The 22,337-nt window shown below is 42.5% G+C and overlaps 1 protein-coding gene and 1 long non-coding RNA gene across 2 annotated transcripts; one reads left to right on the top strand and one right to left on the bottom strand.

Annotated features, from left to right (window-relative positions):
* Positions 1–1,342: 1,342 nt before the first annotated feature.
* xkr8.4 (XK related 8, tandem duplicate 4) lies at positions 1,343–22,265 on the bottom strand. Its single transcript, XM_087295807.1, has 3 exons — positions 21,846–22,265; positions 8,799–8,986; positions 1,343–2,954 (listed from the first exon to the last, which is right to left on the bottom strand). The coding sequence occupies exons 1-3, from the start codon at positions 22,151–22,153 to the stop codon at positions 2,257–2,259; spliced, it is 1,194 nt and encodes a 397-aa protein (XP_087151933.1). The 5' UTR covers positions 22,154–22,265; the 3' UTR covers positions 1,343–2,256.
* LOC141379101 (uncharacterized) lies at positions 16,911–19,788 on the top strand. The gene is made up of 5 exons (XR_015516823.1): positions 16,911–17,056; positions 17,768–17,883; positions 17,992–18,018; positions 18,317–18,447; positions 18,786–19,788. It is a non-coding gene; the product is annotated as an uncharacterized LOC141379101 (long non-coding RNA).
* Positions 22,266–22,337: the final 72 nt, after the last annotated feature.

Genomic DNA, 22,337 nt, shown 5'->3' on the forward strand with positions numbered 1-22,337 from the left:
TTGTCAGTTCTCCCATAGGCGACTGAATCGGAGGTTCTAAGACAATCGCGAAAACAGGCGCACTTTCGCATTTTAGAATAGGGTCAATAGTGACCTCAATATCACCCAAAATAAATATGTGTGATTTTTTTAATACTTCTTATGTTTTGTTCTGAAAAAAAGACCTTGGTCAAACTGACCCTAAAGGACACAGATGTTACAAAATGTGTACAGGGCATTGAGAAAATAATTTCATGTTTACCAAGTTTTCCCCATTAAATTAGGAAAAGTGATTCAATTTGGAGCAAACAAACAATTTCAACAATATTTGTACAAACTTTAACACTAACTGGGGCCAAGTTGACCCCAAAGACAATAGGAAGGTTCACATGCGGCTTATTTAAAAAACAAAGTATCTACAGAGAAAAATGTCTATATGGAAAGAAAATGTTTTGCGTTTTAATGCTATATAGGGCCATGCCTGGAATTGCTTAGGGCCTCCAAATCACTAAGTCCACCTCTGTCTCCCAATTATTCTACTCAGTGCTGCTGAACTGTTTGCGTTCTTTAAGACTTTCTATTGTATGAATTACGACTGCATGAAATGATGTAAAATGGAAGTGCGTTCGGTGCGTTTGGTAATGCAGCTCGATTGGTTTAAAATTATTAAAACGGTACTTTAATCAAGATTGTGAATGAGCCTGGCTTGCCAAAAACATGTTTTAAAGCTCATGGTCATATCGCTATTGTATCCATTCCAAATAAGGGCAGTTTTCAAACACAACACAAGTTCTTTACTGGGCAAAATCATTTATTTTGGGCCACAATAACCAAGCAAAATTCAAACACTCAATTCACTTAAATTCTGTCACGTTAGTAAGATCAAACGGGAACAAAAAAGGTGCGGATCCAAGTGCAGTTTATTTACAATGTGCATCAAACAGAAAAACAAGGTGTCCAAAGTGCAAAGTACAAATAAACAACAAAACAAGAAACACAAAACAGAGACAGGGCTCAGGAATGAAAACTCGAAATACTAGACTTGACTGGAAGTCTAAATACTGAAATACTAGACTGGAATACGGAGACAAGAAAGACAAACAACCCCAGGAAACAGTCCAGGAAATTAAAAGGAAACAGGAACAGCTGATGGCCAATCAGTGTACGTGGACTATATATATATATATATATATATATATATATATATATATATATATATATATATATATATATATATATTATATATGACGTGGACCGGGTGTAATGCGCGTGGTATGTATGGACTTGTAGTCTTTTGGGCGCTGTAGCTAAATCTCAGAGTCCGTGAACAACAGCGCCCTCAGGTGGTCACTGACAGTCATGAAAAATTCTAGTTTCACTTTTATTACATACAATAATCTCGTACATTAAAATTCCACAGAAGGGAAGCAGCAGGTAGGGAAAAAAATGTTCATAATGTGCATTGTACATAAAAGAATATTAGCAGACTGCATTAGCATGAATGGTTAAGGCAACTAAAATGACAACCACAAAGCTCTTCTGATTAGCGCACTGCTCTAGAGCAACAGCCGTGAAAATGTAAAGTGCTGAGAACGAAATTGAGAAAATGAAAACAACACTGACAGATTTTGTTTTAGAAACCACCTAAAGTTACCAATAATGGCACATCTAATTAGTGATAGGCGATCAGAATAGTGATCAGGTATTGTAACAGTGTTTGCCACTAAATCTATACATTTTAAGCACGAGCGGTTCTATTTAATCCTTTATTTAATCGCCAGGATGCTGTTAGCTGTGCAAGTGCCAGCTATATGTAAAATTTCACCACAACGTACACATATTGCAGCTCATAAAAAGACCATTATTACTATTAAGATGATGTGTCCAAATGATAAGTTATATATCAATATCAACTGCGACACCACCTGTTAACTCAGTTGTGTCAAGTGTTGCGTGCAGGGCCAGTGGGCACATGCCAATTTTGTTTGTTTGTTTTTTGTTAGTTTTGATTAGTGTTGATTTCAAATGCAATAAATCTGTTAAAACTTGTAACGGTGCACATAATTCTTAGTAAGGGCGACTAAATTTTGGCTGGTGTGACAACATTTTTTAAAGTAAAAAATTTAGTCAATTCTGAGATATTCACTATCAGTAATTATTTTCGACCTTTAGAGTGCAGTAATACCTATGAGAATAAGTACATTGTATATAACAGTTTAAGAATGGTGGGGGAAACACAACAGGAAATAGGAAGTGTTTGTAAAGTTGATTTTAAAACTAAAAGTAGAAATCTGCAGCCATGGTTCTACTTCGCAGGAGAACTCCAGGAACTTTATCTACAGTTTCTGTCTCAGCCCTATAACCTAATGGTCTTACTTTTTTAATTTTACCTTCTTTGATTTTATTACTGAGTTCTTCTATTTTCTGTTTGTAGCTAGTATAAAACCATTTGTAGTTCATCATCATCACTAGATTTCCAATGATATACAATCCTAGTATTGTTGGGATAATTACAGTAGGGTTTAAAGAGGTCCAGGAGCCTGCATACTCAGTCACCTTCCAGCTCCAGAAGCCCAAAAGCATCATCATGTCTAACAGCAAGAAGATACAATAAACAGCATGGTTTAAATTTGTATTACTTTCTGAGATATTAAACCAGCTGAAATACCAGATGAGTCCAACTGTAGCTTTGAAAAGCCATTGCCAGCCGCTGCTTTCCATGAAATCTGTTTTCTGTCTCCAGGCCACAAACACCAGCACCATCCACAAAGATAGAAAATGAGCAACGATGTGGCACGGGAATACACTGCAGAAGAGTGCCAGAACAGCCACACGGGTAATGATCAATAGAATGTTCCACAGCAAATAGATAGCAGAGGCGGTCCAGCATTTTACATCAAAATTAGCACGGATGCCGTTGTGGTACATGGCAAGGGTAAAGGCAATTGAAGCAGCTGATGCGAGGAATTTTAATCCTGAAATAGTAAAATTGTGCTTGTTAGTAAACAATACTACATGAGCAACAATGAAAGAAAATGCAATTACAGTTGATTTTAGTAAACACATCAGACACTCTTGTTTACAATCACTAATCACTGATTTATAAATGATCCGGTCAGAGTATGTCTCTGCCTAATAACTCATCGTTTCAAAAGATTCGATCTGGGGTGCATTTCCAAAAAAAAAAACATTAGCACCGTTTCCACTATCGTGCCTAAAGCGAGCGAGCCAAGGCCAGTCGCGTTTCCACTGTCATTTCCGGGGCGTAATAAGGCCAAATCGGGGCTTTCTTGGGGCCAGCGGCCGGCCTTTTTCAGCACGCAAAATACCTTGGGCCAAAGAGGGCCAGCTTGGGCTTCAGGGCGGAGTGAAAGGAGAGGCGGGCACAGTTTTCCGATTGCACACAAGTACATGCGCCAAACACATAAACAAATAAATAATTAAAGGAAAGAAAACATCTGGAACAAATTATAGGCTGGGGTCTTTTTGCGTATGATCACCCTTATGTTTCTCTTTTAAACATAAGGCTGTTGCATAAAATAATAAAGTAGTTTTAATTTATAAGTGACTTTTCTTTGCTGCATCCTCCTTGATGTTTCAATAATGCATAATAATCTTGACACCATATTAAAGACACAGCAGCCAGTTAAGGTTTTCGAGAGTTTTTGTCAAGTTTAAAAGGTGTGTTTGTGCGCATTTAGATGCCTGTAAGTGTGTGTGAGACCGAGGAAAAGAGCGCTCCCTTCATAGCTCTGTTGATGCCGCGAGCGGCTTTTTTCTTTTCTTTTTTATTGTTTTTTTTTTTTATTTTGCAGATAATACACTATATAAATACAACAGAAAGACATTAAACTTTACAAATTTCGTGTCCACTTTTGTAGGCTCAAAACAATAGTGTCATATCTAGATAAAATAGCCTAAGCTATATTGAAATAATTTAAAGAATTACAAATATCAGATATAATAAAATCACATTAAATAAATAAACCAATATAAAACTAACAAAAGCTAGCTATAACAATTAGGTACTATATCAAACTGTTTTAAAGCCATATTAAACTTTTCTTTTTCAAAAGCCTCTCTAAAAAAAGATTTTAGATATTTTCCAAAAACAATAAACACCGGAGAATGTTTTAAATATTATTTATAAAGTATTTGGATACGATGATATTAATCAAATCATGAAAACAGAGCATTTTCGGGGTGAGTGAAAGCAGAAACTAGGCGACCTTTTTTCTGTCTTCCAGCTGCGCCGCACTTTACAGACACATCAGGGAAAACAAGTTCAAAATGTGTTCTGTGTCCTCAAACAAGTGTGTATGTTTTTATATGACGTGGTAAAATTAAAAAAAAAAAATTTTAATTACATAAAGAGCTTTATTAGTGCATAGCTGCTGAGCGCAACGAAATATAGGCTATATTTTATTATGTGCTAAAACACTTAACACTTTCCTTTACTTAAGATATATGTAACAGAAATTAGCTAATTTTATGAATATTAATAATCAACAATAACGGTTTATTCTTAATTATTAATATTGCGGCTTAAGCTTTAGTCAATTTGGTCAAACAAACATATGATTGTATATTATCCTGTCCGGGTGACTGAGCGGACTCTCAGATTATGAATATTAATTATCAACAATAACGAATTATTATTAATCATCAACATTCTGGATTAATTTATTGTTAATTTGACCAAACAAACATAATCAGAGCTGCCGTTCTTCTGAGCAGACACGGTAATGAACTTTTCATTTAGAAAAGGGAATTATTACTACTTCTTGAGATATAGATTAATCATTCATAAGTTTTAATCAACTTATAACAGCTAGGCAGGGGAATCTGTCTGTGAGGCAAACAATACAATTCATTTGATTATAATGGGATTTATTGACTAGTCAGACAGAAAACGAACAAACGCACGAACATACATCAAACAAAGAGCAAAGGTAAACCACGTGGAGATAGGCTATATAGATCTATAGAACATGTAACAAACAGAGAGAAATAGCAAAGCACGGAAATAGAGATTTCAGATAAAGAGTGACAAAATCAGTTTCAGTTCCACACACACCATTAACACACACAGTTCCACAAACACTAGCTTTTAAGCGTGAGCTCTGTTGCACTGCCCTCTCAACATGCTCGACCAATGATTTCAGGGCAAAGTTTGAGCGAGAAACTTCCTTTGTCTCTGCAAATTTTAGTGTCCGCCTGCAGCCTGAGGATGGTCTTTCTTTCAGGGCATTAAAGAATGCATGCCAGTTATTATCATGCTCTATGCATCATGTGTTGTAAAATGTCAAAGACATTCCAACGACACCAAGCATGGGGGGTCTTAAAAATACATCAACGTAATTCCCACACCCTTACATTATTTATGCTCTAAAAAGGCCTAAAGGAACCAGGCATACGGGTTATAGGAGGGGTTGTACAGGTAAGAAAGGTCAGAAATGAGATACAAAGTTTACAAACATAACATTTTAGTTTTGTGCTGGTCCCTGATTTCTCAGTCCAATTTCTTTTTGGACTAATGTCCTTGTTTGTGTAGGGATGTGTGTGTGTGTGTGTGTGTGTGTGTGTGTGTGTGTTTGTAAGGAGGGGGGGGGGGAGATCGGAATGTCTTTGAAGTCTCTAGATCCATCTCTCTGGATAACGAAAGGTGTCACGGAGGCCAGACTTCGTGGAGCCAGTGGTCGTAAACCATCCTGTCGACTGAAACCCAGATCCTTTCCTTAAAATTAATAAATAGTTGTACCTATGGACTGTACATAACATATAATAAGCAACATCTTAAAATAAAGGGAATCACCTATTAAGTGTCATAAAGCCTGAAGGGAAAAGTTCATGTTTCAGTTCTCTCCTGAGCATTTGGGATGAATGTTGGACAGCGTTTGTCTAACTAAGGATGTTATAAAATACATTTTCGAGTTATTAGCGGAGAATTTTATATATGTGGTTTTATATTATGGATGTGTGCGCTCCCTGCGCTGGGTCCCTTCGTTAGTGGCGAGACCACTGGATTTCGATGCCAACAGTTGGTCGGCGAGTAAACGAATATGATGAATGAGAACACAGGTATGTGTGTATAGACATACATTGTACTGCTGTACAGTAACGTGTGATCTGTTTGTTTTGGTTGTCCTGATTTTTTTTAGTTTCGTGATGATGTGGTGTGCTTTATCTGCCTGATTCCTGCTGAAGTGGGCGGATTTAGTGACGTGGGATTCGGGGGATGTTCTGGGTTTACGTGACGCGCTGCGAGCTACTAGCCCGACAGTGGAAACGCGACAAGATTTCAGCCTCACTGCTCAACCTCCCAGGCGATTGGCCCAGCCTGGCCCGATAAAAGCCCTGGCTCGCACTGGCCCGATAGTGGAAATGCGGCTATTGGTAGCCAAGTATGTTCGCAGGTTTCATTGCACACTGTTAAAGGGATATTTCACCAAAAAACAAAAAGAATTCAAGATTCCAAAGCATTCTTCAGTATATCATCTATACATAATTTTTTTGGCTAGTTCACCAAAAAAAAAAAGTTTAATTTCTGGGTGAATTATTCATTTAATAACAAAAGAGCTTGTAACCATCGCTGCTTTTGGGAAACGCACAATGGAGCATGTCTTAGTGTTCAATAGTGTAAATAATTATGAGACTCAATTCACATTTTAAAGTGCCCCTAACATGGATTTTTGAAAATGACCTTTTTATGCAGTGTGCAACACTTGTGACTTTGCATATATGTCAACCTGTTGTTAGAGACTCCCAAAACCAAAATATAAATCTTTTTCAAAGCCCTGCTCACACTGTGGGATTTCAGCCAAGATTTCATTGTCTTGTGAAAATTTGGGAAATCTTAAAAGATTCCTGAAATCCTAAACTAAAATCTGTGATCTTTGATAGTTGGTATGATATCTTCAAAAAGGTAATGATTCACGCGCATCAAGTAATTGCTTTGTACTGTTTTTATTTTTACATTCTTAGGGTGATTTAAAGACATAAACGTTTCAGCACAATGATATCTTTGATATCTTCACCAACAGCTGCTTAATGAGCAATGTTATCAGATTTTCACTCCGATATAGTTCTGGTAGTTCCCCTTCGGATGGGCAACTCCAATGTTATGTGGAAAAACCATCCACAATTATGGGGTTTTCGTCAGAAACCAATCATCTGAAAGAGAATAAAATCGGGCCAATGAAATGCCAAATGAATTGGAAGCGTCAATCTTTCAGAGGCTCCTGGGGCATATGGCATCCGTGGCCGCGACCTCGCTGCTCGAATTGCTCCATATGAGACCACCACGGCATTGGCTTCACGATCGGGTCCCCAGACGCGCATGGCACGCGGGCACACACCGAGTGACTCCACTGCGCTGTGTCAACGCGCCCCCACCCCCTGGAGGAACTCCTCTTCCTACGGGCCAGAGTGCCCCCGGGAGAATGGCGACACCCCGAGTCTGTTCAGCTGTCATGGGCACTGCCCCACAGCTGGCCTCGGGGCACGCGCAAACTTGCATTTTCCCCAATGAGCCTGCTCGCGCAGTTACTGTGCAAACCCAGGGAGGACGAGGAGCAGGTCTTGTTAGTTGCGCCCCCCCCCCCCCCCTGGAGGGTCCCTTTGAGAGAGCACCTACTCTCTCAGGGACAGGGCACCATCGGGCACCCTCGCCCAAATCTGTGGAACCTCCACGTGTGGTCCATAGACGTGAGGAAGACTTAGGTAACCTACCGATGGCGGTGTTTAATACCGTCACTCAGGCTAGAGGACCCTCTACGAGGCATGCCTACGCCCTGAAATGGAGTCTATAGACTGAGTGGTGCGCTTCTCGCGGAGAAGACCCCCAACCGTGCCAGATCAGTGTTGTCCTTTCTTTCTTTCAGGACAGCCTGGAGCGAAGGCTGTCGCCCTCCACACTGAAGGTCTACGTGGCCGCTATTTCCGCTTATCATGATGCGTAGACGGAGGCACCGTGGGGAGGCATAACCTCATCATCCGGTTCCTCAGAGCGGCAAGGCGTATGGTTCCTCCCTTTCAGATGATTGGTTTCTGACGAAAACCCCTTAATTGTGGAAGGTTTTTCCACATAGCATTTCTGTTCACCACCTAGGGGAACGAGGGTTACTTAAGTAACCGTAGTGTTTTAAATGATTTCACACACTTTCCTGCAAAGTGACAACAGCTGCACTGTAAAAAATAATCCATAATTTTACATTTTTTTCAGCAGCTAAATTACAGAAATTTACCAGCAATTTAAATTTTAATGTTCGTTATTCTATGATAAATTGCTGTAATTAAACAGCTATTATTTTTTACTTGTTTTTTTCCTGGCACTCCAGCTGTGTGCGACGAGCAGCAATCCAAGAACCTTTAGGAACCCTGAATCTGATGGTGCAGTCCGCGCAACAACTTCAATCCAAAATGGGGAAATGTCAAACTGTTTTTTTGTTTTGTTTTGTTTTGTTTTTTTTTTTTACCTGGTTTTATTATTGAGGCACACTGTGAGCTAATTTACAGCTACATATTGTTTATGCTGTGATGTATCATTTCAGAACACAGGATAGTGAAAGTGTCATAGATGGATGACGTCAATATCTGGGTGAGTTTTCTTCAGTGTTTGGCGTGGTTTTATTGTCATCATTCAAACATTATGACATCTGAGATCTTACAGTGTGACATAGGAGCCATATTCATGCAGTCTGACATGCTACAGTTTCAAATTAATAAAAATGGTAGTGTGAGCTGGGATTAATGCATAATCGGGACACTTTAAAAGATTCAGAAACCTAGAGAAAATATGAAAGTATTATGAAACAGACCTGAGAAAAGCTGAAGCTCTCCTCTTTGTAGCATTAAAGTCGCCATGAGAATGAGTTGTGGAGCACTTTCAGTAAATGTCTCAAATAGACCAAGCAACTGAAAGTCAAGGTTCAGGAACGTACTCTCTTTGAAAATTCTTCTTTGCTGAAGAAAAAGTTTTGTGGACATTTCAATCACTCCAGCATATCTGTGAAAAATAAAATCTTGGGTTAACTTCAGGAACATTTAAAAACAATTCAAATTTTTAACCAGCAGTGAGGTCGTTTTCACACCAGTTCCCCTTCGGGGGGAACTTCAGCACTATAAGTGGATTTGATTGTAAAATCCACGCATTGGGAGGTTCGGTTCAGAAGCTACTCGTCTGAAAGAGTATTGAACGGGCCAATTAAGAATGAATTGGCAGCGCAAGCCTGCGCAGGTGAGCGGCATAAGCAATCAACTGAGTATATAAGCTCACCTGGCGCCAGCAGACGCTATCCTTTTCGCTTCAGAGACTTTCTGATCGAGTCGATGAGGGTTCCTCCTGCTGTGACCAGCGATTCTGAGCGAACGAGAGCATTCTCCCGGTCCAGAGTGTGTACACGCAGTGGCAGACGGTCGAGCTGTGTTTCTCCCTTGCCTGGCGTTCTTTGGGTCCGGTCCTCCAGAGCGGTGCGTATAAAGTTGCAAACTTCACAGAAAGAGCAACACAGTCGTGCAGCACGTCCTTATCAGGACGGCGCTCCGACTGTGCGTTTCTGGATGCGGTGGTTTCCTGTCCTCGGATGATGGGCGCGGGCACTGTGTTACATGTCTGGGGGTCCAGCATGTTAATGCGCTGCTCGCGGGCAGTTCATGTCGTCATTGCGATGCCATGACTGTTGCGCAAGATCGCGGTTAGCCTTTGCAAAAGGGCGAACCACCCCAGTTGTCCCCTGCTCTGCAGCGGGCACTCGGGCAGATCTGAGGGTTTCAGCGAGAGATAATCCGTCGCCCACGGGCCCGCGGACCTCCCGCTCCTCTAAGCGCTCCATCCAAGCTTCGGGCGGGGGAAGCGATCCGTCTAACAGATGGTAGCCCTTACGCCCGATGACACCGGAGACCAGATGTCCACCGCGGCATTGGAGGGTGGGCTTTCATTGTCCGATGATCCAGACCCGCTCGCCCCCTTCGGGCTGGTGAGCGCTGTCACTACGGATCCTGAAACGGACATGTTAGCCGTGCTTTCCCGGGCTGCTTCGGCCGTGGGTTGGAGATGGTTTATCCCCCAGCTCCGCGGCCGGACCGACTAGAGGGGCGTTCCCTTCTTCCCGGAGGTGCACAGTAGGCTCACGCGGTCTTGTAAAGCACTTTTTTCTGCTTGTGCTGCGTGTTCCTCCACCCTAACCACTCTTGACGGTGAAACAGCCAGGGGGTATGTGGCGATTCCTCAGGTTGAGTGCGCGATGGCGGTAAATCCGCGCGGCGCCTCTTCTTGGCGGGTTCGCCTCGTCTCCCATCCAAAGCCTGTAAGTTATCTACCTCCCTCGGAGCTAGAGCTTACATAGCTGCGGGCCAGGCTGCTTCCGCCTTGCATGCGATAGCCACCTACCAGCGCTACCAAGCGCAGGCGCTGGCCGAGCTGCACGAGGGTGGGTCCAACCCAGGCTTACGAGCTTCGCACCGCCGCCGACTTAGCTCTTCGGACTACTGAGTCCGCTGCGTGTGCGTTGGGGAGGACGATGTCCACATTAGTGGTCCAGGAGCGCCACCCCTGGCTGATATGCGCAAAGTCGACAAAGTCCGCTTTCTTGACTTCCCCATATCCCCAGCCAGGTTCGGCGACACTGTCTGTGAATTCACCCAGGAATTCAAGGCGGTGAGAGAGCAGTTGGTGGGTGATGTCTTATCGGCGGTCCGTAGCCCGCTCCGCCCGCCGTGCCATTCATACCTGCTCCTCGCCGAAGGCGCCCGCCTACGAGAGCTGCTCCGCCCCCGCACACGTCTCAGGCGAAGCGAGCGCGTCGGACACCTCGGAAGCAGGCAGCCCCCCTGCCCAGAACGCCGCTAAGTCCGGCAACGGACCGCGAAGCGCCCCTGGGACAGGCCATCTGGAGAAGAGGGAACTTGCTCTTTCCCCGCTGGAGGGCGGGGCCCCATTTCCAACGGCACTTTTTACTGCCATGAAAACATTATGAAAGGGCACTTTTCACTTCCCCAGATGTGACAGCCCGAAATCTGCCAGTCTGGGACGCTATGCTTTCTAGCTTGCAGATTCGGTGCGTTTCGCCAGTGGCTCACGAGCGCTGGGAGGACGGTCTCCTTTCTCCCACCCCTCGAGCCTCCCCTCCGGAGCTCGGGTTTGGAGTGAGAGCAAATATCTCACCTCCAGCTTTTCCGTGGGACCCGCGAGCTTCCCGGATCAGCACACTCACTCCGCGCTGCCCCACTGCTGGTACGTCAGCGATTGTAGCGATGAGTCCATTAGCGAGAGCTCTGCCTGCCTGGTTAGCGCGGGCCAGCTCTTCGCGGTGGCTCATACGCACAATCAGACTCGGCTATGCGATTCAGTTCGCGAAACGGCCCCCCAAGTCACGGGTGTGTATTCACCAGGGTCAGCCCCCTGTCCGCCCCTGTCTTGCGAGAGGAGATTGCTGTCCTCCTGGCGAAGGATGCAATCGAGCCGCTCCCTCCAGCCGAGATGGAGAGCGGGTTTTACAGCCCACGCTTCATCGTGCCCAAAAAGAGCGGTGGGTCACGGCCAATCCTAGATCTGCGCGTTTTGAACCGCTGCCTGCACAAGCTGCCGTTCAGAATGCTCACGCAGAAGCGCATCCTCCGGTGCGTTCGTCCTCTGGGTTGGTCTGCAGCATTAGACCTGATGGACGCGTATTTCCATGTCTCCACTCTTCCTCGCCGACGACAGTTTCTGCGGTTTGCGTTTGAAGGTCGAGCTTGGCAATACAAAGCCCTCCCCTTCGGGCTCTCTCTGTCTCCGCGGGTCCTCACCAAGCCCGTGGAGGGTGCCTCAGCGCCCCTTCGGCTCGCGGGCATCTGCATACTCAATTTCTTTACGACTGGCTGAATTTGCCCTCTCTTTTGATTATGCACAGAGTTGATTATGCACAGAGACAAAGTGCTCTGGCACTTCCACCTGTGGGGGTTTCAGGTCAACCGAGAAAAGAGCAAACTCGCCCCCGTGCAGAGGATCTCTTCTCTCGGGCTGGAGCTGGACTCGGTCACCATGGCAGCGCGCCTCTCCGGAGAGCGCGCTCAGCTGATGCTGTACTGTCTGAGAGAGCTCGACAGTAAAATAGTGGTCCCACTGAAACTATTTCAGAGGCTCCTGGGGCATATGGCATCCGCAGCCGCTTCATGCCGCTCGGATTATTCTATATGAGACCACTTCAGCACTGGCTTCACGATCGAGTCCCCAGACGCGCATGGCACGCGCGCGCACACCGAGTCTCTGTTACTGCGCTGTGTCGCCGCGCCCTCAGCCCTTGGAGCAACCCCTCGTTCCTACAGGCCTGGGTGTCTCTAGAACAGGCGTCCAGTCTTGTTGTCGTTTCAGCAGACGCTTCCAACACGGGCTGGGGGGCTGTGCGTTGCGGGCATGCGGCTGCGGACCTGTGGAAAGGTAACCAGTTGCATTGGCATATCGCCTGGAGCTGTTGGCAGTGTTCCTCGCTCTCCACCGTTTTTTTCCGGTGTTGGAGCGGCAACACGTGCTGGTCAGGACGGACAGTACGGCGGCGGTGGCGTATATCAGCCGAATAGGGGGTATGCGCTCTCGCCGCATGTCTCAGCTCGCCCGCCGTCTGCTCCTCTGGAGTCATCCGCGGCTGAAATCGCTGCACGCCATTCATATTCAGGCAAGCTCAACCGTGCAGCCGATGCGCTCACACGGCAGCCTTGCGTCCTGGAGAATGGAGACTCCACCCCGAGTCTGTTCAGCTGATATGGACGCGATTCGGGGAAGCCCAGATCGATCTGTTGCTTCCCCCGAGATCGCTCATTGCCAGTTGTTCTTTCCCTGACCGAGTGCTCTCGGCACGGATGCACTGGCTTACAGCTGGCCTCGGGGCACGCGCAATACGCGTTTCCCCCAGTGAGCCTGCTCGCGCAGTTACTGTGCATGGTCAGGGAGGACGAGGAACAGGTTGCTGGTTGCGCCCCTCTGGCTCAACCGGACCTGGATGTCAGAGCTCTCCCTCGCGATAGCCCTCCCCTGGCAGTCCCTTCGAGAGAGCACCTACTCTCTCAGGGACAGGGCACCACCTGGCACCCTCGCCGATCTTTGGAGATTTTTAGACGCGAGGAAGACTTAGGTAACCTCCGATTGCGGTGGCTAATACCGTCACTCGGGCTAGAGCCCCCTCCCCGAGCGCGCCTATGCCCTGACGTGAAGTCTATTCACTGAATGGTGTGTCTCTCGCTGAGAAGACCCCCGTAATTTGCCAGATCAGCGTTGTGCTTTCTTTACGCCGAGAGAAGTTGGAGAGCAGGCTGTCGCCCTCCACACTCAAGGTTACGTGGCTGCCATCTCCGCTCTCATAACGCGGTGGCTGGCAGCACCGTGGGAACGCATAACCTCATCATCCGGTTCCTCAGGGGCGTTAAGCGAATTAATCCACCCCGCCCCCTCTCATGCCCTCTTAGGATCTCGCCCTCGCTACACAAGCCGCGTCAGATCCCTTCGATCCTCGACTCAGTATATTTCTGTCCCTGAAGACAGCTCTGCTGGTCGCGTTGATATCGATTAGAGGGTCGGGGACCCGGAGGCATTTTTCGGTCAGTGACTCGTGCCTGTAATTGGGCTGGCTTCTCTCACGTCCTGAGACCCCGCCCGCGATATGTGCCCAAGGTTCCTACCACTCCGTTTTATTACGAGGTAGTGAGCCTGCAAGCGCTGCCCTCGGAGGAGGCAGACCCAGCCCTTATTTATTGTCCAGTTCGCGTTTTGCGTATTATCCGGACCGCACTCAGAGTTTAGATCATCTGAGCAGCTCTTCGTCTGTTATAGCGGTCGGCAGCAGGGAAGTGCCGTACCGAAATAAGTTCCCACTAGATTGTGGATGCCTTTCTTTCACTATCAGAGCCGAGATGAGCCGCGTCCCCCGAGAGCGCGTGCGCACTCCACTCGGAGCTTCGCATCCTCTCGAGCGCGCGCACGCGGCGCCCCTCTAACAGACATCTGTAGAGCTGCGGGCTGGGTGACACCCAACACATTTGCAAGGTTTTACAATCTGCGAGTGGAGCCGGTTTCCTCAAGGGTATTAGGTAACCCTTGGTGATTGAGGAAACAATTCGGTAGGGTGTTGAAACACGCTTGCTGCGCCATTTTCCCTAACACGGAGATACGTGCGCCTTTTTATCTGTCAGTAAAGTTCCCCGTCAGGTGAGCCCTGCAGATTCCTCCGTGGCCCCCAGCACTGACTCAGCGGAGGAGTCACTTGCTGGCCCACTACGTTGTAGGTCTGCCCGCTGGTCAGCCCGCGTTTTGGGTAAAGGTGCCTGCTATGTGTGGTCCCCACTAGGCGATCCCATATGCTTATTCAGCCACAGTTAAGTCCCCCCCCCTGGGCGGACCCGTGTCTTCCCTCCCCGCTAACCACTCTTTTGCTATGCGTACTCCCCCTTTTTAGGGCTAGTCCATATGTAAATTCTGCCATCTATCCCCCCTTGGGTAACGGATGGCCTCCGCAGCGTCCTCCCTATCGGGATTGCACGCTTCCCAACGTACTGTCGTATTTTCCTAGAATTATCTAGATGCTCATGACTTCCCAAAAAATATATATAAATCCGTAAAACTTCTGTTGAAGTAGGATAAATTAGGGCCAGGGACACGTTGGAGGACCGCGCCCCCCATGATGTGGGTGCGTCACGCTTGCTTGACTATCTCCTCATCGGGGGTGTTGGTAAGGTGCAGACATTATGGCGCTTTCAATGGGCTCCCAATGCGTGGATTTTACAATCAAATCCACTTATAGTGCTGAAGTTCCCCCCGAAGGGGAACGTTCGAGGTTACTAAAGTAACCCTTCGTTCCCCGAGGAGGGGAACGGAAGCACTATACTCCGTCGCCATAATGACTGTCCCTTAGCTGTTGAAAGTCTCTTCAGCTTAAAAAGGATAGCGTCTGCTGGCGCCAGGTGAGCTTATATACTCAGTTGATTGCTTATGCCGCTCACCTGCGCAGGCTTGCGCTGCCAATTCATTCTTAATTGGCCCGTTCAATACTCTTTCAGACGAGTAGCTTCTGAACCGAACCTCCCAATGCGTGGATTTTACAATCAAATCCACTTATAGTGCTTCCGTTCCCCTCCTCGGGGAACGAAGGGTTACTTTAGTAACCTCGAACGTTCTCAATCATATTTGTTATTAGTTTGTTTTTGAACCAAACACAAATATATCAGCGTTTCATTGTGCTTTAAAGTCAAAAAGATTTATTTTCTGAAACATGCAACTAAACAAATCTTTTGAATGCTGAAACATCTTTGCATGACAGGCAAGAGTGAAGCTCATTGGTTTCTACAGGTTAATCATTTTAAGTGTGAGACTAAACTGCTTGATTGATTTGGATTATACAGAGACATTATGGACATTTTGAATAATCCATGGGTGGCCAACCCTGTTCCTGGAGAGCCACATTCCTGCAGATTTCAGGTACTACACATATGGCTGAGTCTATTCTACGCAAGCTTTGATGACTTTCACCTTGATATTTTAGCGCAGATGTATACCTGACCGGTGAAGAAATGGAAAAAAAAAAAAACGTCAGCACTTCGCGGTGTGTGTGTGTGTGTGTGTGTGTGTGTAGTCCTTTACTGACAGCTACGTGTGTGGATCTTGTCAGAAAATATGGCAAAAAGTCCTACATAAGAGGGTTTACTGGTAGCGATATTTACTTCAATAATGCCACTAATATATGCATACTCCACATGTCTTAATTCCATTTTTGTTTAATACAGTTATGGCTTTAGTCAGATTAAGGTAATTAAAAATCGCTGTTTCGAGCTTAAGTAGGCCTACAATTCAAAATTTGTTTAACTGAATAAACAGTTAGTAAACACAAGTGCATATTATTGAAAATCATTTATTTTCATCATCAATTATCATAGTAGAGCAGTTTCTCAATGCACTTTGAAAACAGGAGATGAGCCCCTGGTCTAATGCACCACCTGGCTTGAGTAACCTGTTCTCAAATACTTACTATTTGGGAAGCATACATATTCTGAATATCTTCGGCAGACTTTAAATGAGGCATTTTAATCTAAATAAATAAAATTTATCTATGCCCACCTATAGAAAAAAGATTTTGTAAATTGTTGCAAATTTATTAGAAATAAAAAACCTATAAAAATCGCATGCACATAAGTATTCACAGCCTTTGCTCAATGTTGTTGATGCACCTTTGGCCGCAATTACAGCCTCAGGTCTTTTTTAATATGATGCCACAAGCTTGGCACATCTGTCTTTAGGAATTGTTGCTCATTCCTCTTTGCAGTACCTCTCAAGCTAAATCAGGTTGGATGAAAAGCGACGGTGTACAGCCATTTTCAGATTTCTCCAGAGATGTTTAATAGGATTTAGGTCTGGGCTCTGGCTGGGCCTTTCAAAAACATTCACAGAGTTGTTGTGAAGCCACTCTATTTATATGTTGGCAGTGTGCTTTGCGTCATTGTCATGCACTGTTAGACATTTCTGTAAATTACACAGTTATTTACTGTATTTCACCCAGTATAATACTGCAAATTCACATTTTGCCTGAGGAACCTGGAGATATTCTGGAGGACAATTTATTAGCGTGCCTGACGAACATGCTGGATTTAACAAACTTTAATCTGGTAAGCTGAGGCAGTGTTTCATTTTACAGAATGTTTTGTGGGCGATAATAGAACAAAGTAATGTATAAAGTTGGCTTATATTATTTTCTCTGGCTTGGAGTTATTTCGCCCATTTGAGAAATATATCATTTATTAAGATGTTACCTTTATTTAATTTATTACATTAACACTACTATTACTTTAAATAAGACTGTTTATGACTATTAGCCATTGTTCGCTTCATATCTTTTTATTTATTTACATAGGAACCGGTGTTGCAGCGGATTTTGGTTGAGGAGGGAACCAGAGATATGCAGACAGTTTTGGAGGACACTTAGCACGAGACAACGGTCCGGCAGAGAGTATTTTCCCCCAGAAGAATATGAATGAAAGACCAGCAATTAATCCAGATAAAAGCGCATCTGTCTGTGCTGACAATACTCGACATTGATTTGAGCACCTCTATAACTTGGTTAGCATTTGTTTGCTCGACTACATTGGCTGAAGCGATCTGGTTACGTTAGCTAAACTGAGCTAAGTTTACACCGAATTGGACTCAAACTCATTTTAACGTGCAACGTTTAACTTATATTGATTTATTATACTATATATATATATATATATATATATATATATATATATATATATATATATATATATATATATATATATATATATTAGCTGTTGTGAACTTATTTTTCTCTGGTTTAGAGTATAATGTCAGCTTGAGAAAATAACATTCTCAATTATCTATACAATATGCATAGAGGTAAAGTTGGTTTTTTATTCGCACATTCGTTCATTTAGAAGTCTCTATACTTTTTACCATGTTACTTTGAATATTCGATCAGAATTAGCATGCCAGTATGACTTGAAATCAACATTAACACTGTTTATTTGACCGTTAGCAATGTTGTACTTTGATAGTCATTGGCTGCTAATATGATTTCGTTATTTAGAGTTTGCAAATAATATTAAATTATTTAATTAATTAAATTAAATTAAATTATTAAGGGGGAAGTCTGAAGCTGCAAATATAAAACCAACTTTACCTCTATACATTATGCCAATAACCACCTTTTTGCTATTTATTGTTTGCTAATTATTATTATTATTTTTTTATCACAACTCTTGACATTTGGTTTAACATAATTGTTACTATTATATATTTTTTTCTGTTTAGATATGGCACTGGCACAGCAGCAGGTTTTGTCTGAAGAAGAAAACAGCATTTCGGAGGAACATCTTGATCAGCACAGCCTTATGCTTAAAGATAAGCAAGACCAGTAAGCAACCAAGGTAAACAAATTTAAAAAAAAGTTGTGTGGTAGTTGTGTATTGTAGCATGGTATTCTTATCTGTATTTTTGGCTTTTTTATGGTCTCAATGTAAAATACTGGGAGCCAGACTGTGCAAACTGAACCTCATATAACAGTAAGTACTGTACATCTATTTGTTTCTCAATATAGTAACGTTACTTTTAACACAAAATGTGTCACATGTTTAGTTGCTAGCTAAATAAAAGATTTGTTTTATTTATTAAACCATTTAGTAGGGTTTTTTTTCATCTTTTATTATAATATTTTGAGCAGATTGAGGTCTGTCATGGATCAGACATTTCGTAATACAATAATTAGTATTGGGATACATACATTTGTCTATGTATTAAATGTCTTTTTCCCCATTTCATGTTGCCTAATTTTTAATTTTTTTTTTGTATAAATAATTCCAGAGGATGAAACAAAATGCACAGCAACAACCAGAGTAAGCCAGAAGAAGGCAGGAGAAGTAATGAAGAGAATGACAACCATGAACAACAGAGTGTTATCATTCTTTCACCAGCTAACTGAGAACTTGGATTAGGTGAGACACTCTCAATAGTTGTATCAGTATTCAGTCTGTTTTAGTTTATTAGGAATACATAAAACAAATTGTCTAATCTGTCCTGCAGTGAATCACCCCATGATCACAAATGCTACAATGTTTTTGTAAAACCTTGTTGGGGAAAAAATAAACAGGACATTCTGGTTAGTTCTATTTTAAACATGGTAATGAGCAGGTTATGAGCAGGAGCCAGTTGTTCAGTACCAGCTGAAAACTAGTCCAACCCAGCTGCCATGCTTCTAAATAACTAACCAGTTTATGATTTTTTTTAAACAAGCTTCTTCTATGCTTAGGTTAGTCTGTTTCTTCTTATCCAGAGTTCTTCATAATCCTGGACTGGGCCAAATCCTGACCAAATGCTGTGGTGGTCATGGAGGAGTGATTCCTGAAAGACACACGTGATCAATGAGTTTCAGCATTGATCCAATGGGCCAGCCTGACCACCCGCTGGTGACCTTTCAAGCCTCCAGTGCCTAGACTGCGGCCTTGCACAAGTTTGGCTAGAGGAGAACTGGTCGTGCCCAACTGAGCCTAGTTTCACTCAAGGGCTTTTATTCTACACTTTCGTCAGTTGGTGAAGTTTGTTCCATGCCACTGTCGCCACTGGATCGCTTGGCTTCGTTTGGTGGATCGGTGGATCAGTGGATTTGCTATTCGGTGTTTGGACTTTCAGCAGTGACATTTACTGCTTCAATTCTGAAAACTGGACTGAAGCAGCTTCAATTTACAAGAACTTCTATGTTAAGCTGCTTTGACATCATTGATCTACATTGTAAAAGTGCAATAGAAATAAAGATGAATTGCATTTGAACGTGAATTCAGACCTTGTTGAGCATTTGACACCAGAATTTGTAATATTTTAAAGTTGGGTTGTTTCTGAGTCGGCTAATAGTTACAGATATTTATTTTTCCAACAATATGCAATTCAGACATTTAATTTATTAATGTACATGTGTGTTCTAGTGCTTTTTGTGATTTATTTATTTTTAATCTGTTGATTTTAATGCTTAATGTAATTTTCACACATTTTCCTTAAATGCTTTAAGCATTTTTATGTTTTAAAGAATGGAATATTTTGTAATTGTGTCTGGTTTAATGTCAGTAGTACTTAGTACAATTGGGTTTTTTTCTTTCAACAATATGCAGGTCAGACACTTAAATTAGTTTTGTACATGTGTGTTTATGTGCTTTGTCGTTTTCAATGTTTTTTTTTTCTTAAAATAAAATATTTTAAATGATTGAAATGTAATGTTTTTACACATTTTTTCTTAAATGTTTTAAGCATCTCCAATGTTTTAAATAAAGAGTGTTTATTTTGTTAATATTTTGTAATTGTGTCTTTTTTATGTCAATAGTATTAAAATAATATTAATATAATTATATTATAAAATATTTAGGACTAAATTAAAAGGTTTACAACAGTGTTGCCAGTAAGTTACTGTAAAAACCCTTTGAAATGTCTAACAGTGTGATGTAAGATGAACCGTCACCTCAGTCTGAGGTAAAGAGCACTGTGAAGCAGGTTTTCATTCATTTAGCACGTTGCTGCATTCATCTTTCCCTCTATCCTGACTAGTGCTCCAGTTCCTGCAGCTGAAAAACATCCCCACAGCATGATGCTGCCACCATCATGCTTCACTGTAGGGATGGTATTAGCCTGGTGATGAGCACTGTCTGCTTTTCTCTAAATGTACACCTGGCATTCACTCTAAAGAGTTCAATTTTAGTCTCATCAGACCAGAGAATTTAGTTTCTTATGGTCTGAGAGTCCTTCAGATGCCTTTTGGCAAATTCCAGGCGGGGAGTGGATTCCCTCTGACCATTCTACCATACAGGCCTGATTGGTGGATTGCTGCACAGATGGTTGTCCTTCTGTAAGGTTCTCCTCTCTCCACAGAACAACACTGGAGCTCAGAGTGACCATCGGGTTGTTGATCCCCTCCCTGACTAAGGCCCTTCTCCTTGATCCCTCAGCTTAGATGGCCGGGCAGCTCTAGTAAGAGTCCTGGTGGTTCCAAACATCTTCCACTTATGAATGATAGAGGCCACTGTGCACTTTGTCCTCACGCTTAGTTTGTTCTTTGACATCCACTGTCAACCCTGGGACCTTATATAGACAGGTGTATGCCTTTTCAAATCATGTCCAATCAACTGGATTTACCACAGGTGAAATTGATGTGATTTTTCAAGCTTTTTTATTTTTAATAATTTTGCAAAAATTTCAAAAAAAAAATTTTTTCACATTGTCATTATGGGGTATGTAGAATTTTTAGGAAATAAATTAATTGAATACATTTTGGAATAAGGCTGTAACACAAAAAATGTGGAAAAAGTGCTATGAATACTTTTGGGATGCACTATAAATATATATTTTAATTATTAGACACAATCTGTACAATTTTCACATGGATTTTTACAAGAAAATGTATTTATTTTTTTGCCAGGACATTATGCATTGTTTGCTTTACATTGTTAGTCTATATATGTGTGGTGTTTGTTTAGTGTGTGTTGACATTGTGTTGTTGTGCAATGGTTGGTGTTCCTTGTTTAGGGTCTTGTTTAGTTTACTCTTGGTTTCGTGATAGATCTCTAACACTCATTTTGTTTTTAACTGACAGTCCACAATTGCTAGTTTACTCAGACTGTGAGCTCCCTAGACTTTGTCTTTGTTGTGACCATGTTTTTTTTTTTTTTTTTTGGCTGGATCATATTCATGTTTTTGTTTTGTTGTTCTTCTTTGCGTTTGAACTTTTTTTCTTGGCTTGTCTTGACATGTCTAACTAGGTGTAGTCTCACCAAGTGGACATTTTTCACACTCTGAGAAGTTTTTGGATGTTTGTTTTAAACCCACTTTTCTCCATTTTGGAGTCCTCACCTTATCACTATCACTAATCTGACAATTACATTAAGTTTACACTTATTTTTTATGGATTCTAGTATGCTCTTTTTGTCTCTCATGTTGCTGCTCATGGTTTGTTTGTATATATTGTAGAGGTTAATGTCAATCACAAATTTTAAAACAATCAAATCCTTATGATTTACATTATTTTTCAATGTTACTTTCAATTCAATTAATAATTTGGGTCCTATTTTATATTAGGTGGCCTTAACTAATATGTACCTACACTGAAAGTAATCATTTGTTACAATGTATTTATTGTGTAAATACAAATTTTACATTGTTTTTATGATTGAATAAATACCTGGATGTAGTTACATCTGTAATTACATTTGTTATTAGACTGTTGACCATCCCTTACACCTTAACTCACCCTTAAACCAACCCATAAGGCCACTTAATATAAAGTGGGGCCATAAATTGCATTATGTTTCTTAATCACAGAAGTATTCAACTGATAAGCAGATCTGTCACTTACCTGAGGTAGACCCCAAGCTGCAGAAAGTGAAATGGTTTGATCAATTTTTTTTCCTTTGTAAATTTCTCCACCTCAGTTTCAAGCTCATCCAGAGAATCAGAGTACCAGATCCAACTGAATACCTGTAATAACACTGAGGAGCCCACTAGAAAGAAGATCATCAGCCCCATAAACACATAAGCTTCCTCCTGATAAAGTGACACAACAGTTCGGATGTCCATTACTATATCCAGCAGGAAAAGAAACAGTCCAATCCAAGTAAACAGGTAATACACAAAAGAGTAATGAAAAGTGGAGCTCGCCTCCATGATTCTGTCCAGTTTGATAAGCCTTATAGCATAAACTTGATACTCCTTTTTAACCGTGATGTTAAAGAGTTGAAACAGAAAGTAATCTGACACACATAAACTCCTCCCAAGTGTGTGTGTGTGTGTGTGTGTGTGTGTGTGTGTGTTAAATGATTAGTCATGACAGAATACAGTAAGTATTGTA

Source organism: Danio rerio, chromosome 19 (genome assembly GCF_052040795.2).
Source record: "Danio rerio strain M-AB ecotype USA chromosome 19, GRCz13ab, whole genome shotgun sequence".
NCBI classification, from domain to species: Eukaryota; Metazoa; Chordata; class Actinopteri; order Cypriniformes; family Danionidae; genus Danio; species Danio rerio.

Coding starts and splice junctions, on each gene's coding strand:
- xkr8.4 (XM_087295807.1), bottom strand. CDS start 22,153: ATGGAGGCGAGCTCCACTTTTCATTACTCTTTTGTGTATTACCTGTTT. Junction 8,987..21,845: donor CAGCTTGGGGTCTACCTCAG/GTAAGTGACAGA, acceptor TATTTTTCACAG/ATATGCTGGAGTGATTGAAA. Junction 2,955..8,798: donor AGAGCTTCAGCTTTTCTCAG/GTCTGTTTCATA, acceptor TTACTATTTCAG/GATTAAAATTCCTCGCATCA.